Source organism: Pezoporus occidentalis, unplaced genomic scaffold (genome assembly GCF_034315485.1).
Source record: "Pezoporus occidentalis ecotype Australia unplaced genomic scaffold, CSIRO_AGI_Poc_V1 ctg2, whole genome shotgun sequence".
NCBI classification, from domain to species: domain Eukaryota; kingdom Metazoa; phylum Chordata; class Aves; order Psittaciformes; family Psittacidae; genus Pezoporus; species Pezoporus occidentalis.
Window position 1 is genome coordinate 20,362,952 of NW_026913855.1, and position 18,073 is coordinate 20,381,024.

At 44.7% G+C, this 18,073-nt stretch overlaps 2 protein-coding genes across 8 annotated transcripts in view; one reads left to right on the top strand and one right to left on the bottom strand.

Moving 5' to 3' along the window:
• The window catches only part of KCNG2 (potassium voltage-gated channel modifier subfamily G member 2), a 58,054-nt gene extending 55,117 nt beyond the window's left edge, over window positions 1–2,937 (top strand). For all 5 annotated transcript variants that reach the window (XM_062618079.1, XM_062618076.1, XM_062618081.1 and 2 more), the window contains one exon: window positions 561–2,937. In XM_062618079.1, the coding sequence (XP_062474063.1) occupies window positions 561–1,373 (813 nt within the window). In that variant the 3' untranslated portion in view covers window positions 1,374–2,937. The remainder of the gene's footprint in view (window positions 1–560) is intronic.
• A 4,164-nt stretch (window positions 2,938–7,101) lies between these two features.
• SLC66A2 (solute carrier family 66 member 2) overlaps window positions 7,102–18,073 on the bottom strand; it is a 73,579-nt gene continuing 62,607 nt past the window's right edge. For all 3 annotated transcript variants that reach the window (XM_062618084.1, XM_062618082.1, XM_062618083.1), the window contains one exon: window positions 7,102–8,822. In XM_062618084.1, the coding sequence (XP_062474068.1) occupies window positions 8,612–8,822 (211 nt within the window). In that variant the 3' untranslated portion in view covers window positions 7,102–8,611. The remainder of the gene's footprint in view (window positions 8,823–18,073) is intronic.

An 18,073-nucleotide genomic window follows, 5' to 3' on the forward strand; every position in this document is an offset into this window, starting at 1 on the left:
TTATCAATACTTTAGCTAAGCTTTTGACTACAGGGCTAGTGTGTTAATAAATGTTCCCTGGAATGTAAAAAATACTCTGTGTTCTGTGAATATTAGATTACTCCAAGCACATGACATAAAATGCCTTAGGTGTTTATGAGCTGGTTTTAAGCCATTTATTGATCAGGAAGGGAGGGAGGGATCACCCATTTATTAAAATCTGTGAATCCTGTACTAATTATTTCTAAAGGGTGTTAAAGGCTTGGTTAAAAATGAGGTGAGAGCCACTGGCGTTTCAGCAAGTGTGCTGTCTGGCACAGCTGGTATCACACCATACTCTTGGCAGCCTTGGATACTCCTGAGTGTTGTTGACCTGTCCTGCAGCCAAACATGTAGCTGGTAGCTCTGGTTTTAGTTACCCATTCCAGCTGCTCTCAGCAACAATGATTTACTTTGGTACCTTACAATTTATTTCACATGGTGCTTTCCTTTAAGAACTGCCACTCTGTTTCTTTAGATTGCTCTGTGGCTAAATCATTTTATCCCCCCTTTTCTGTGTTTCCCGTTCCTCTTCTCCCCAGGGTGAATGCTCACAGAAGTGCTATGACATCTTTGTGCTGGAGACAGTGTGCGTGGCGTGGTTTTCATTTGAGTTCCTGCTGCGATCCATCCAGGCAGAGAACAAGTGTGCTTTTCTGAAAACCCCACTCAACATCATCGACATCCTGGCCATCTTGCCCTTCTACATCTCTCTCATTGTGGATACAGTCTCCACAAAAAACAGCAGCAAGCCCAGTGGGGGAGCTGGGAACAAGTACCTGGAAAGAGTGGGCCTGGTGCTGCGCTTCCTGCGGGCTCTGCGCATCCTGTACGTGATGAGGTTGGCACGGCACTCGCTGGGGCTGCAGACACTGGGGCTTACTGTGCGCCGGTGCACCAGGGAGTTCGGGCTGCTCCTGCTCTTCCTTTGCGTCGCCATGGCCCTCTTCTCGCCGCTGGTGTACTTGGCTGAGAGTGAACTGGGAGCCAAGCAAGAATTCACAAGTGTCCCCACCAGTTACTGGTGGGCTGTGATCTCCATGACCACGGTTGGCTATGGGGACATGGTGCCTCGTAGCATCCCTGGACAGGTGGTAGCCCTGAGCAGTATCTTGAGTGGGATTTTGCTGATGGCTTTCCCAGTCACGTCCATCTTTCATACCTTTTCCCGTTCCTACATTGAGCTGAAGGAGCAGCAGCAACGAGCAGCAAGCAGGCAGATGCGCCAGCTAGAAGAGAGCACTGAACTCCTACGTGGTAACAGTGCACAGGAGCTTGGTGTCACATTTCCACCAACTGATGCTGGGCAGGAGGGTCAGCCCGCAGGGGACCAGGAAGCCAAGAGAAGTTGCTGACTGAACAGCTTGAAGATATATGTTGGCAGCACAAGAAGCAGTGGACAAGGAGGGTCAGTTCTACAAGAAAAACCTCCTGAACTGCATAAATGAAATGAGGGCAGACACACACACAGAAGGTTGTCTCTAAAGACCGACTTTGGATCTTAAGGGCCCTCTGAAAAGCAGCCCTGAATCCCAACCAAGTACAGCTCTGCTCCATTGCTTTCCATAGGGCTTTTCTTTTCTATTGAACAAGTGGTTTCAGCAAGCCCCAAGGAGCAGCCATTGAACGTAGCCAGCCAGGAGAATGTCCTGTGAAGCAGAGCCTGTGCCATGTGCCATTCAGTAGATCAGCCAGCATGACACCTCCTCCCTGCTCAGTGACACTCCACATGCAAGAGGGTTATGCCCCGTGCAAAGCAGGTTTGTTTCGGCAGCTCCGCCAAGGAGCACAAACCTCAGACAAACCAAGGTGTGAAGCCAGAGAAGGGCAGAAACATCCCTTCAGCTTTCCCAGGGGCTTGGTTTTGTCTGTTTTACGGATCGGGCAGTGCAGCCTTGGCCACCAGCTGGCAGCTGTGACTTGTGTGCTAGCACAGTATGCATTATTTAGTAAATACGCTTATTTACCACCCTAAGCTTTGTATCTTAGCCCCATAGCAGAAATCTACATAGACAATCTTCCAGACTATGGTACTGAATGTCAACGTGGGTTTTTTTTCCCTTTGCTAACAGCTGAATATAACAAATATCTTTACAAATCATGCCATCTCTCCACTTCCGTTAACTGTTTCCACCTCTCGTGTATAAAAACGATGCGTTTAACAGACAACTAAACCTGAACTACATGCAGCCCAAGCAGGGAAGGGTAGCCAGTGTTAAACCAGCAGTGAGTCCAAGCTCTGCATACTCTTCCTCTGTGGTGATGGCTGCGCTGACTGCAGTCATGTACAAGCAGGAGTAGTCCAAACCCAGTGAAGTTAAAGAGATGCCTTCAGTGGGTTCTGGTCCGAGCTGCAGGGTAGCAGCTGTGCTCTGTGTTAGGAGTAGTCTCTTTTTTTTTTTTTTTTCCTACTAAGAAAAAGACAACCCTGTCATCTAAAAATTAGAATTATTGTTCTGGCTTTTCTTCCTAATTCTCCAAAGATTTAAGTCAATTTAAAGGGAAAATGAATCATGGGGGCATCAGCATGCTTCTTTACTGATGCCAGCCCCTTGAGCTCTCCTGATGGAGCTGTGGAGCTGGTACAAGTCAGCATGATGTCTGGATCTTTCACTGCTCCTACAGGTGGGATAGGATCAGAGGATGGAGAGAAATGGAACACAACTGCCTCTTGCACCTACACCACCATTTATATTAAAGCCATGCAGTGTCACCCGCCATAACCTCCTCCTGCCAGGAAGAAAACAAAAGTTGATGTACTGAAGATGGGATTTGTCTGGGTTTTTTTCCTCAGCATATGTTGTAACACCAATCCCACATGAGCAAACTCCTGTATTAAGCCATTCCTTATAGGAATGGAGCAAGGGAAAATAAAAGGTTACATTTATTTTAATAAAAATTAGAAGCTTTGCTGCTGAACATGCGCCTCTTATGATTTGGTTGTGGAGGGTGGGAGGTGGTGTTTTGCCTGCTGATGTGAAGCCACGTATGCCAGTGCTGCAGCCAGAGTCCCAGGGAACCAGCTCTCTCTGGCCCACAGCAGCTCTGACATTGCTCCTTTGCAAGCACAGTCCTGAGCAGCGCAAGGGTGTCACCAGGCCAGGTTATACAGCTCCATGGTAAGTGCTGCAAGAGATGGAAGCAGCAAAACTGAGCCCCCCTATCCTGCAGGCTGCATGTGGATCTCCAAAGCCCCAGCTGTGTTGAATGACAAGCAAACTGAATGCAGCTGCATGCACCAGGGTTCACAGCCCACCAGCACTGGGAGCACATTTGCTCCTTGTGACAGGCAAGGAGGGCCAAGGGCTGGTAGATGGTGCCTGGGCTGACTCAGACTCTTGGCAAAGCAATACCAGCACTGGGTTGCTGTGACTCATGAGCGATTTTAACTTTATTATTCTTTTAATCCTGATGCAGGCACTTCTTGTATTAAGGCTTATTAAGGTTTGGCATCAGGGATACAGCTTTGCAGCTGGCTAAATGCAAACCAGCAAAATTAGTAGTGTGTGAGGGTAAAGTGTGGCATGGAGCAGCAGCACGCTTTATGGTAGCAGTTGTGTGCTCAGTGGGACCCAACAGATTCACCAGGCAAACCCTCAAGTTTACCTTTCATGGTCCTTTGGTTCAGGAACATGAGGTTTAGTGCTTCATCTCTGGTGTGAAAGCAGTGATCGTGGCTGCTGTGCACAGAGGGTGCAGAATACATCTCCTGAAGGTGGAGAGGCCCATGAGTGGCCAACAGCATTAGCTTTCTCTTAGAAGACCCGTGTTGGGGTAGACATCCTTGTAGAATAAAGAGTTTCACACTTCCCATGCTAGCAAATAATCATGAATGAATGCTGCTTTTGGCACCGCAGCAGAAAAAAACAGCACCAGGACAGCTAACTGGAGCTTAGCAGCTGTGTAGAAAAACAGACTGATGACACACACCACATTACTGCTTGTGCTCCATCAAGTTGCTATTGTTGTACAATAGTGAGTTCTTTATATTTTTTCAAAAGGCACATAATAAATTCCAGCACGCAGAGTTTTATTAAAGTGACAAAACCCACTCATTATTGTCTTGACTAACATTATGTCTGTTAGTCAAGGCCTGGCTTTTAATAAAGTTTCATTTTAGCTATTGAGATGACAGATGAGGAAACAAATACAAACCAGGAACCTTTAAATGACTTATTTCTGGAAGCTGTATAAAGTTGTGAGGCACACATTGCCAGACATAAAAGATATCCAAAGGAGAGCGAGTTTCACCCAGTGTAGCTGTTGTTACGGGTGATGCTTATTACTTCTGATCAGCCACTGAAAAAGTGTTGGTTTTGTTATTGTTGTTTCTTTTGACACAGCACACACAACATCTGCAACTATAGTAAATGCTACACTTCTGTCTGCATGCCTGCCAGTGCCAGCAGGTATACCTGTTTCCCTGAAACACAGTCTAGTGCTTCATGGTTGTAGCACACTGGTTTTGACCCAAGGGAAAAGAAATTCCTCTCTCCTACTGGACAGAGACTCAGTGCGTGTGAGCAAAGCTGCCTCTTCTACACGGTCATCTCGGTGGCAGCCCCACAGGCCTGGACATACAAATTCTGGCAGTTGGCAACAATAATCACCTGAAAACCTGAGCTGTGTTTGAGAGCTAAGGATGTGGTAACTGGTACAGGGACAGAGTTAGAGGGAATGGCACAAAGTCAAACACAAACCGTGCTCATACAGCACATGTGCACAGCCACCTCCCACCTCACAGCAGCCTCAATTAAGAAAAAGCACGTAAAAAACACATGACCCTGCTATCATCCCCTCAGCAGTAAGCCAGGCAGAGGTCACTGCTTCATGCCGATGAGGTCAGAAAAGGCATGATCTATGGCAGCCTCAAAGCAGATGCTTCATGGGGGCAAATTATCCTTGGCTTTCAGAGGGTCTGGCACCTAAAAAGCTACAGCCTTAGGAGAGTTTGAAACCTTGGAGCAGAAAAGACACAGATGGAGGGGCTGATGGGTAGAGAAATACAGTTCTGCTGACCTCTCTGAGGCTGAACAAAGCCCCTCAGTCTCCCAGCATAGCTAAGCCAGCACCTGCAAAGCCAAAGCCAAATCCACATAAACTGGGACAGAGGGGGCAAGATGGGGTCTGAAGTCCTAAGCTGTTGTTTGCTGACTGCCTTGGCTTGTTTTTATGTCCTGAATCAACAGCAAGAGAGGTCAAGACTCCTCCTGGCACAGCAGTTGGCCATGACATAACAGTTTCCACATCTTCCGTGCAGAGGCTATGAAGAGCAAGTCCCTCGGCTGTGTCCCATCTTTGATCTTCTTACACAGTTTGCATGATATCATAGAATCATAGAATAATTAGGGTTGGAAAGGACCTTAAGATCATCTAGTTCCAACCCCCCTGCCGTGGGCAGGGACACCTCACACTAAATCATATCACCCAAGGCCTCGTCCAACCTGGCCTTGAACACTGCCAGGGATGGAGCATTCACAACCTCCCTGGGCAACCCATTCCAGTGTCTCACCACCCTAACAGGAAAGAATTTCGTTCTTATATCCAATCTAAACTTCCCCTGTTTAAGTTTTAACCCGTTACCCCTTGTCCTATCACTATAGGAATTTCCTTCTTTTTAAAGCTACATAATAATCTGTTAGCAATTTCTTTTACTGTGAGCATCACAAGCATAAAAAAGTGGTTGCAAAGGTAAGTTTAGCCCAGGGTGTATGAAAGAGCAGGGAACAGAAAACCAAAATCCCTGCATCACGACCTCAGGACAATGTATGCCTTGTGCCTACTCACCTGTCAGGAGGAAAAAGCACACTAATTATTCCTACAGAAAATGCTCTAGATAAGAAGAGTTAAGAAGCATGCATCTTATAGCTGAACAAAACAAAGCAACACTGCAATTTATATATAATAGGTAATTTTTATTAAAAAAAAAAAAAAAAAAATTGTAACTGACAGAGGAAAGAAACTCCATGAAATGTGCCATACATTCAAAGAGATGTATTTAAAGTAATTGATTTCTTATTCTCTGAGGTGATCATTGATACAGATACTTCCTGACAATTAAAGAACAAAACCAAAGTTCTGTAACCTTTTGCCCTAAATTATCTTGCAAGATGAAGTTCAAGAATTCCTGGCCAAGAGTCCTACCTTGCTAAATGCCACATACAGAAGATGAATTTAGAGATAGTTCCACTGGCTTCTCTTCCAGCATTTGCAGCTGTGGTGTCAATGCAACTGGTCTGCAGAGCTCGCTGGTTTGGGTACTGATGACAGACTGAAGAAACTGCCCCGGAAAGAGTCCCAAAAGGAAAAAACAACAGTTGTCTTATCCTCAGTAATACCTGTAGTTCAAAGCCAAAGAGGTGGCCAAAAGTGTGCACTCCCAGGTGAACGTATAACATACAGAAGTATATTTCCCAAGAGCCATTTATTTCTTATATCCCCGTTTCACAGAATATTAGAAAAAAGACCACCATATACAAAAATCTTACAAGTTATTAAAAAAACCCTTCAGACCATTAAAACACACAAGAAAATATTTGTTTGCATACAGTAGAAATACAATCCTCATTAAAGCAGCATACCAGAGAAGCCAGTTGTTAAGTAAATTTTCAATTAAAAAAGACAAAAGCCCAGATGTTCCTGTAACACAACCAGAACATTGGAGAAAAGAGAGGAACAAAACATTCATAGTCTGCCATTCCGGGTATATCATCTTCATAAGGTCACTTCAGGCCTAAAAGAATATGGTATTGAACAAAGAGCATGGAGACAGCGCCTGGGCAGAGCATTCTGTGCCCTACCCTCAGAACAGCAGCTCTCCTCGGCTATGCTTTACTGATGTAGCCTCCTAATGCTTTCCCTCCAGAGGACAGTTTGCCACCAATGAAGACAGTCCAGACTCAAATCATGAGGCTCCCAAATAAAACAGGGTGGCGAAGTATCTGATTTACACACTGGAATTATTAAAACCTCAGACTTGCTGCCATCAGTAAGAAAACATGAGCTCGTGGGATAATCTTGGAGAAAAAGTGATTCTCAAAAAGCTGTCCCTGCTCTACCACCTTGCTTGTGGTCAGACAGGGAGGGAGCCTCCAGAAGAACACAGCACATGCACAGCTGTTCCTGGGACAGCATCTTGCCTATGGCTGCCTCATACCAACCACAGTGGTTTCATGACAGCAACTTGCAGATGCCCAGGGTCTTGGCAACAGTCCCTCTGCAGGTCCACACCTCCTGCAGCTGCTATACACATGCAGATAGTTCTCAGGAAGGACACAGTAACCTACACTGGCAAACAGCCATTATAGGCAACATCTACATTTATAAATAAACTCGCTGCTCTTTCAGCTTCTTCAGTCCCTCTGTTGAAGTACAGACTGCTGATTCTTCTAAAAGCCTAGAAGATCTTAAGCAACAGAAAAATAAAAACACGGACTCCTTCCTTGGGTCAAAATACAAGAAACACCCCAAAACATCAACTGGTTCTTGTTTGGCATTAAACAAAACATAAACATAAATCTCAGCCTTAACAAATTAAGCTGTCAGATGCTAGTCCTACTCCATAGGATGCAGCTTTTTCTCTTCTCAAAACTTTTTCACTTCCCCTTCTGAGGCACTGGAAGTGGAGTTGCTTCTACTTTTGTGGCTCAGTCACCACACAGAAATACTTGCCTGGCAATACTGGCAACATCCATGGCCCCTTGGTTTGTGAAAGACGTCCTACAGCCCAGCAGTGTCCTGTGCACAGCTGCAGGAGCAGTGCTTGCCCCTTGAGGGCAGGGAGAACTGTTCCCAAACCTCATCCTTTCAAAGCATGACTACTTAAGTTACCTGCAGTATCCTGTTAGCTCATCCTTTTGGCTTACTGCTTGACTGGCTGTGCCTGCTCTCAACACAGCTTCAGCATCTTCCATACTCGGACCCTCTTCATCATCTCCTTGATGTGTCCACCTGCCACACTGATCCCGCAGTGGAGGTGAACACCAGCCATTCACTCTTCAGCACACTGATGCTTTCCACTGAGTATGACAGGTTCATTTCTGGCTGCCCACCTCTTTGCAGGGCCTCCTGCCCTCACCTTCTCTGATCACCAGACACCCTTCATAAAGAAAAGTGAAAGTTCCTGCATTTGCTCTTCAATACTTCTTCCTACATCACGGAGATGGTGAATGCTAGCATATGCCACAAACTTCCTGCCAATATACAGACTTTATATTATATAAATAGGTAAAAGTTTCCGACAAAATATCCTATAATTTCTGTGATGTAACATTTTTAAATAGCATTAAAAACACAAACCATCCAGCCCTTGTGATTAAATATACAAACATTTGTGAATTGATAAGGCTCATAGGTACATATGCAAAAATAAAGTGCCCCTCCCCCACCAAGAAACAGCTCTGTACAGCTATGTTTGAAACAGAACAAGTTATTTAAAATAAAACCTTACAAGCTGGAAGTGCAGCCAGACTTTCAATTCTTGTTCTCATTTCTGCTTTCAACTCGGCAACAGAGGAGTATTTACAAGCGAAAGAGGAGCTGCCATGGCTGACTCCACAGTGCCATTGACCTGCAACCTGTCCAGCTAAGTGCCTCACAGGGCCTTGGTGCTGGCTGGGTGTGCAGTGTGGGGCACGGGCTTCTGATGAGGGTAGTAGCTGTACAAGTAAACCTGTAACAGGATAGCAATGTCCACAAAAACCTGCAGAAGTCCACAGATGGAGAACTGGAAAGGGGCTTGATTCAAGATGAAGTAAACAGTCTTGAATGTGTCCCCGCTGGTCCACATCAGCACCATCTTGACACTAGAAGACAGAAAAGAAAGAGTATTTATTGAGAAGAACTTGGCTTGCGATTATACCTGCCATGCCACAGTATGCTACCTACTTCAGCAAGGGTTTATACTCAACAGTGGGTTGGGACACCCCTTGACAAGGACAGTGTACCTAACCAAGACATGCAGCACTGTACTTGGAAGGGAAGATCAAATTCTCTACCCCACATATTGCAGCACTCTTACCTCAACAATTACAGCTCCAAATGCCTGCGGCTATGAAGGTAGCCAGCATTTCAAAATATCCCGTTGGGATATTTGACTCAGTGGTGCTCTGTAAACATGACTGCCACATGCTGACAGCACTGACCATAAGTCAAAGTAACACAGTGCATGGAAAACAAAGGCAATTCATTCCAGCAGTTACTTCTTGTCCATGCAATTTTGCGCTCCTACAAGGTGGAATAACATGTAGAGTGCTCTCTCATGCATGCACACCTTTTTAGCATCTGCTGAAACAAACACTTCTGATGAGGTACAAGAAACCATTTCTTACTGCAAAAAATGCAAAACCAAAAGAAGTCCAGAAAGACAGATTGTCCAATAACACAGAAAGAGGGAAAACAACATGCCTGCAGCTGTTACTGGAAGGATGAGCATCACTAGGGATTTTTATCAAGGACACCGATCAAAAGCAATGCTTAGGCTTCCTTTTAATAGCCATCCTTGCTTTCATCTAGCTGCACTGCTGAGCCATCCCCTGTCCTGCAGTCCAGCTCCTGCTCCCCCACATCAGAAGAAACTCTGGGGAACAGAAGAAAGCTCTTCAAATAGACCAGTTTTTTTTCAGTGCCCTCAACAAAATGTGAACAGCCAGATCCTGAAGACTGTTTCTGAGCTTCATGCACTTTAACAGGAGTGCTTTTTAAGCAGCTGGATAAGCAGCAGCGGACAAAAGCTTTGTAGTTCACAGTATGAGCATTGCGCATGATTTGTCATAATTATGAGCAATTACGTTTTGCCAGCACTGACTCCAATTCATCAAACACAGTCAGGCCCTTGCAGCAGGGTAGGACTTAATGTTCGTTTCTCAAACATTCAGGCAGGGAGCTAGCACAATTTGTATTTTGGATACAAGTACACTATGCTATTGCAAGCCAAATGCTGCAGCCCACTCTCTCCCTATAAAGAAAAGGTGGCCAAGCGCATCAGTTTATATTGCCCCATCACACTAGGGAAACGCAAGCCTTTTTTGTAACTCATGTGATGTCACTGAGTGCAAACAGGTCTTCAATCACAGAATCATAGAATAGTTAGGACTGGAAGGGACCTCAAGATCATCCAGTTCCAACCCCCTCTCAGGGACCTTTCAAAGCGAATCCACTCCCACTGTGTGGAAGTGCAAGCAAGGACATGGGGTTGAGTAAGCAGTCATTCCCCATCCAAGGTCATTCTAAAAATGTAAATAAATAATCAGAGAAGGAAAACAACTGCTAAATCTGCAACTGCCAGTTGTGCTCTGTGCACAAAAAGCCTGCACCACCTGCCTTGTGCATGTTCCCAGTCACACCGAGTACCTTACACCACACTTATGGGAGGTTTGCCGATGCAAGCAGTGGTGGGGATTGTTTGGGATTTTAATTAGGAAAGGCGATAAACTCTGAGGGTCATAAAACTGGCACCTTGCTTGCAGGCAGCCAACATTCCTCCTCCTCTTGAGTTTAAGCTTATCCATGTTTGCTAGGCAACTGATCACAATTTGTCAATCTCTGCTAGCGTGGTTGGGGACCCTCACTAAAAGCGCATGCTAAACCTGGCAGGTCAAACTAACTGCTCAATGTTGACAGAAAAACTATTCAGGGATGCCAGGAAATATCTGGATTAAGAATTTAATGTGCAAAGGATATTTGTCACATATTCCCCATGGAGAAAGTTAAGTGGGTTTTAAAAGTAAGCCCAGGGTACAGTGTAGATGTGGAGAAGATACAAGCTGTCAGAAGATGCACAGCCTACAAAAGAGTTTACTCCTCCAAAGAAATAATAAATACTGGGGATTGCAGTTCTGCAGCACCATAGAAGCCAAGCACTGGAAGCACACTTCTGCCTGTGAGACATGCTGTGCTGAGTTTGTCAAAGCAATTCTGGACTTTGCTAGGAAGCCACTTGTGAACTCAACAGCCTCCAACACCAAATGGGTAACTTGGTGCATGCTCCAGTAGCCTTGGCATGTTCCAGAGCCCTGCTATTCAGTTCACACGCACATCAGACATTCAAGGAAATCAGCATCATGATGGGGGTTCTCACTAGGACATGACAATGCTCTATACATGGGAAAACCTCAACTTGGCAAAAATGACTTAAAAAAATGTAACTGGTAGCGTAAACAGCTAATACCACTGGTCTGCCACTGAATCAAAAAAACATACATCCTTTGCTGCCCTATGGAGGAGACATTTACTCACACTCTCCACTCCCCCACCAGGCTATTTACAGTAGGAGTCGATTCTGGAAAAGTTACAGATCTTGAATATCCTTTCAATGCCCTTGAAAGAAAGCATCCTGCTCCTTTTGCTGGGAACCAGCTTGTTGCTGCATATGCTCTCTATGTTTTGCCTATGGTGTGACCACCCCGAGAACACCCAATCTCATCCGACCTTGGAAGCTAAGCAGGGTCTGGCTCAGGTCTTCTCTAAGATTAAGCAACTATTTAAGAATACTACCAAAAGATCTTCCCAGAGGCTGGACAGTCATGAGTGGCACAATGTATGGGATCATACGGGCAAGCGTTTAAACCAGTTAGCACCTCCGGTGCTTTGGAATTTCACTCCTGAACAAATGCGGAATCCAGAAAAATTAGCAGAACACCTAGACGAGGTGGGCTGTCATCCTGGCAATACCAGAGACGGATTAACTCACTGCAACGTGCTAGGGCTTGGCCAACCTATCTTGGGCAGAGAGCTGCCTCTTACCTGCCCTGGAGGAGAAAAGAGGACCAGTGTCTGTGAAGAAAGGAAGGGGTTTATTGCTCAAAAGAAATAGGAGTTTTCAGTTGGCTGTGGGAAAGGAAGAGGAAAAAGAGAAGAGCACACCTGAGCCATTCATCCACTGCTCTTAACCTCCATTTGCTGAATGAAGCTCCAGTTCCTGTAAGATGTGTGAAGCTCATATTTAACAAGCTACCAACACACCACAGGGGGAAATCCTCTAGTCTCAGCTTTCTTCCCCTGCAGGACTCTGCATGCTGCATGATGGTAAATCTGTGGGATCACAGCAACAGCATGAATCTTCCAAGGAGCCACCTGACTCAGCAGCAGCTTCAGTGCAGGCTGCCAACAGCAATGAACAAGCCCTCTGCATGGCTCTGCTCCTTTGCAGTGCCATGCACCAGGTGCCATGAGCTGGCAGATTGCAGCCTATTGGTGTTTATCTGGCCCTTGGCTTTACAGTGCAAGAGAAACTGCTGCGCTGTTAACGTAGATGAGGCTTTGCTGCAGGAGACAGTCAGGACCCACCACAAACACTGTCTGAGACCGGACAGCACAGCACAAACAGCAGCCTCATGCTGCATCTTCCTGACATCTGCAAAGCCATGTGAGCGCAGCTGTTCTGCACAGCACTGGCTACACAGCAAAGCGGGAGTTGGGAGTAAATAAATGGGTGTCTTTCCTGAAATAGCCCAAAAATAAGCTGGGGTGACATGAAGATGCTCACCCTGTTGACATGAAGGATACAGTCTAGCAGGACAGCTCAACTGTTCTTAGCACAAATAAGTGAGCGGGTTAGGGGTGAGCAGTGCCACAATGCAGTCTGGGGACACGGAAATAAACAAATGGCAGCATTTGATTGTGTGACTACAGAGATGCCAACTGGAGGGACAGGAGGCAGGAACTGTGCTGAAATAGCTGGTATTGCCAGAGGCTGAAGCAGACTTTCAGTAAAAATAGCACTTCCCAGTAATTTAAATCAGTACTGCAGTATCCAATGACAACAGATCTCCTAAAAGCAAGTGCCTTCCTTACAGCTGAGCTTGTCACAAGGAGCTGCTAATGTAGTAACAGTCAGTATCAGGTCTGTGTCAATTGCAATTGACCACAAAGAGGAAAAGCTGGCATTTTTCAATTGCTCATAAAATCTGAAAGAACACTTATTTATTCTGCTGTTGGAATTAATTCTCAGAAAGACACCATCACTTCTGATCAGATGCTAGATTAGGGATGGATTGCTGAAGGCTTTTTTTTAATATGGCAATATAAAAATGCCCTACAGTACTGCTGTTCTCCACCGCAGACAGCAGATGCCACACAGACACTGTACCAAGCTTCATTTGCAAAATAAATAAATGGCATGCTAGAAAACAGCATTCACTTTTCTCATGGAACAACCTGTTTCATTCAGGTCCCTTACATATTGTGTATTAATTATGAAGTGACGGCAACTAGAGGCAGAAAACACTTATGAGTACACCATATCTGCAGTTAGCCAATGAAGCATAATTTTTCAGGAGAATACTCCTGAAATTATTCAGATGCAGAGAGAGCTTGTAAGGTGCATTCCAAAGAGCTTTGTCGCTTCTCCTTGAGAAACTAACAGAGACCGAGTAATTTACAGAACAATGAGATTAGCTAGGTATTTAGTCTCAATTCCCTTATCCAGGACTAATAAACTCAAATCAAAGCCTTTCGGCATCTTCATTCTTTCTGCTCAAAACCTGCCTGCAACAGTATCAAGTCTCTGGTTTTCCTTTGGAGTCTGCACACACTCTGCTCAGCATTAGTCACTTCTTGGTCATTACACCTTTCAAGAAATCTGGAGAGAGATTTTTTACAAGGGTATGTACAAGGGTAGTGAGGCACTGGCACAGGTTGCTCAGAGAAGCTGTGGCTGCCCCATCCCTGGAAGTGTTGAAGGCCAGGCTGGATGGGGCTTTCAGCAACCTGGTCTAGTGGAAGGTGGCCCTGCCCATGGCAGGGGGCTGCAACTAGCTGAGCTTTAAAAGTCCCTTGCAGCCCAAACCAGTCTGTGATTCTGTGACTCTTCTTCCTTCATCTGAAAGAGCGAAAACTGCCAAAAAAAGGATCTTGTTAAAAAATATAAGCCATGAAGCCCTGTCTTCCACCTCCCTGGTAAATTGGTCTGTCTGAAGACTAGTTGCAATCATCCATCCAAATAACTTACAAACAGTAGCACATTAGCAGAGCTGCAAAGCAGCAGTCTGCAGAACACAGGCTGGTACTTAGCACAAAACCCACACAAGAAAGATATGGCAGTACTCGCTTCCCGTTTGCACTGTAGATTTTCTCACATCAATGTTATGACTCTGCATGTTTGTAGCTTAACACACAAACCCAAAAATACCCTGCAAGCTGGAAGACACAAAGAGGATCAGACATGAGACAGTGACTTCCGCTGAGAAATTCTGTAGTGGTTTGACCAAACACTGCAGCAGAAATAGCAACAGGAGGCTTGTGTTGCCCTGGTGTAATTATATCCTGCTACAGTCACACACTTGTTTCTAATTGTGCTCAGACAGTCAATGAACTCAAAAATCCTGTTATTTTCAATAAAAGAAAAATGAGTATAATTTATTGACCTTTATCTACTTTGAATGCTGCTCTTTTAGGGGGATGTTTTTTCTCTCTCTTTCTATCCCAGGCAACTGTAACTAAAAGGAAGAGAATTAGCCTGGGCTCTTTTTGTTCAAGAATCGGTGGAAGTTGACCACAAATTTCCCAGCGTCATGGCCATGACATGGGAAATGCCAGGCTCAAAAATCTGAGCTTTTAGACTGCTGTAGTTTCAGACATTTCTTCATATATATACTATCACTTGACTCTCATATATGTTTAAAAACTGGTGACAGTTCTTTAGATGACTGGGGATATAAAAGTAGAATAAAATTATTTAAGGGCTGACAAGTTAATATTTCCTCCAGCAATAAGGTACACATCGAAACAGCCTGTCAATGAGTATTTTGAACATTGCATTTGGTTTTGGGAAGCAAGCAAGATGGTACAGAAGGTGCAACCTTTTAAGCTGTTGCCTCCCACAAGCTATTTGTATGGTTATGTCTGGAAGAGAAAGCAGATTCAGTTATAACATCCTGACTCTGGAAAACTTTCAGCTCCCATTTGCAGCTCCAAAATAGTCTCCTTAGAGAAGACAGCAAGCATCTGTAACACTGCACTTCGATCACAGGCTGGCCTGCCTTCAACAGTGAAACACAGACCAGAAAACACGAAATCCAAATGCCATGGTATTTTTGATACTGCACAAAACAAACAAAAATTAATAAATAGAGCATTTGTTCATAACAAAAAGCCATATGGCCTAACAAAAAAGGAGTTCTGCTGATGCTAACCTATTTGTTTTGCCTGCCAAAAATTACTGAAAAGGAAAAGAGAAGAAAACATTGGGATCGGATATCCAAAGTGTCCAAAGTTTGAAAATGTGGAAACTAAATGTGCACACCTTAAGATGTGTCCTTCCGTGTGAGCAAGCATAGATCTTGTTTTTAAATACTGCACAGCCAGCTGGAATCCAAGCATGAAACTGTCCACCAGTCCTACGTGCTCTGCCTTGGTAAGAGTGCCTTACCTCACTTCTCAACAATTCCTCTGAGGCTGGAGCAACACTAACCATCTCCAGATGAAGTCATTTGTTCAGCCCTGCAATGCTAGCAGGAGTTAAGAGGAGCATGTGGCAAGAGAGATCCAGCATTTATTTTGGATCTCTGGAAATGAGCTAAAGCAGTTGAGTTAAAGCCACAACCATGACCAATGGATACCACAGAGGGCTGCAGCACAAGAGCAAACTGTCTGAAAGCTCTTGTGAAAGACTGTACACATCCCTGAGGAAAGATAAAATGGATGACTTCACTCTGGAACACCATCAGGCAAACAATCCCAGAAAGATGCAGTCTGAAGTGATTGCTGATGGGTTCTTTTTCAACATATGCATTTTATGCAGACTCACAAATAAAACAAAGGTTCATGGAAAATTATGGTAAGCAGGTATTTGTCAATTACTTTTCAGCATAAACTTCTGTTTTCTAAATTCCATAAAGCTGCAGGGTGTGAGGCATTTTGACCCTGCTTAGTACATCCACCCAAAAGCCCGTATGTGTTAGAACACGTCTGTCAAAGGACAATCAAGGAGAAACTACAAAGACACAGAACACGGGTCTGGTGTTGGTGGATAGTCCAGGATCACTCATATGGCCTCTGGCTATTTCAAGCAGCTATGCCTAAAGTTTAGTCTGTACATGTCCACTAACTGGTAACCCTTAACAGCTACAGAATATTTCTAGTGTTCCGCAGCTTGTGCTTCAGAAAGAGGGGCAGCAGGTCTTAACAACCTCAAACACCCTAAGTGTTTGCACAGCAGGTGGGAAAACAAATCTCTCTGTGGATCAGAGGAAATACTTGAACCACAATTTACACTAGTGCACTTCCTGCCAGGAGACACAAATGGACACTGGCCAGACTGCAAAGGTCAGGTCTGCTCAGACATGTGGTACAAACATGTCCAAGACAGGCTCTGCTGCTGCTGCAGGCAGATTTGGAAGCTTCAAGACCTGCTGCCATGAGATGGAGCATCTCTCCTCAAGTAGCAGCAAATCATGCCTTACACTGCTCAGAGTAATACAGTCAGCTGCCAACGCACACGGTAGTGTCACCTTAACATAAATGGTGCAGAGCATGCCTAAATTACACCACCCTTCAGCATCCCATGAAGTTGTTTTTGAATACCTGTCACCCCTTCCCTGTCTCTCACCTCTCGCTCAAGGCATTACAATTAATGGCACTGTAGACACAGCTGACTAATGACACCACTGCTATGCCCCACAGGGCCAGTGCTAAGAGATGGCGAAATTACGTCCCTGTGTTAGCATCACTCAGTGTATTGCTGTCTCTAGCTCTAAGTAACTTGAGACACATACGATTTGAAAAGTAATAAAAAGACAGGAGGGAACAAAGCTTTGCTTCGGCACAGCTTCAGCTGTGTATCCCAAGGCTCGAATCATAACTCTTAAATCTTCCTTTCTTCCTGTCCTAGGCAACAAAGAAATCATCAGACTCTTCCTCCAATTTAACTTGAGGTAATTTGAACACATTTTTCCTTCTTCTTCATATGGGAACTGGTACTTACTCTGAGTGTGCTTTTAGTATTAAAATTCAGTAACTGCAATTGTCACTTTAGTCAACATACATAAGGTAACAGTCCTAGCTCTAATGCCCTCCTTATTGTGGATGACGAGTGTTCAGTAATTGTCTCCAATGCCAGCGCCATGAGGACAAAATCTAATGATATTACAGTCATTACTTTTTATGAATTAATCACATCCTTCAGCTAGCAAAATCCTTCTCACATTCTAAGAAAACACAGAAGGACTGAAAACCCGAATCACACTAGTGAGAGTGATCGCTCAGGGACAAAGTCCTACCTTGCAATCAGTTTACTGCCCGGAAGTAAAGTTAAGATGTTTGCAAGAAACACAGCTCGCACTCTTCTCAAAACCACTTCACCGTTATAAGGAAATAATGTCTTGCAGCTCTGTATAAGGGTATGTCAGCACCTAAGTCTTCATACAAAATGCCGGTTTTCCCCTTTCCTTCCACATGCATATGCGTGCACAGAGGTACTGAAGTTCAAGGCAACAGTGATGGACCATAAGCCTGTGTGCAGGAAGGTTGTGCTTTGCCAGGAGGTGCCATCACAATCCAACACTTTCTGAGCCACTTTCCATGTGCAGCATCACCACTGACTTACACTGGCTGCTGAGCCCTGCTTAGGTTTAAAGCCCTAGTGCTTTAAAGCCCTGCTGTGGACAGAACTGAATGCTGTAGGGAGGAAATAAAAGCATCACAATCACATCCCACAGATAATAGCATGAAGCAAATCTTAAAATTTCGGCCCAGACTTTCTGGAGGTCAAATATCCCCTAGATATTTTCATTCCCAAACCCTTGTTTCTGCCCCTGTGCACACTATGAATCCTGCTTTAGGAAATTCTCTAATACGAGATTTAGTATCTGAAGGGACAGGGCTTCTATCATTACCCTGAAAAACCTTACCTGACAATGCCAGGACATCTTGCTTGGCATGTAATTATGTGGACATACAACATTCCCTGCCATCCTCCCTGGCACAATCCTACCTTTGAGCCTTGCTGAAACAGCTTTTTCTGACACCACGCTTTGTTTCTTCTTAAATCCCACTCAAGAATGCTACAAGCACTCCCTGTCTCAGTTTTCAGGTAAATCATCCATCCTGTCAGTCACTG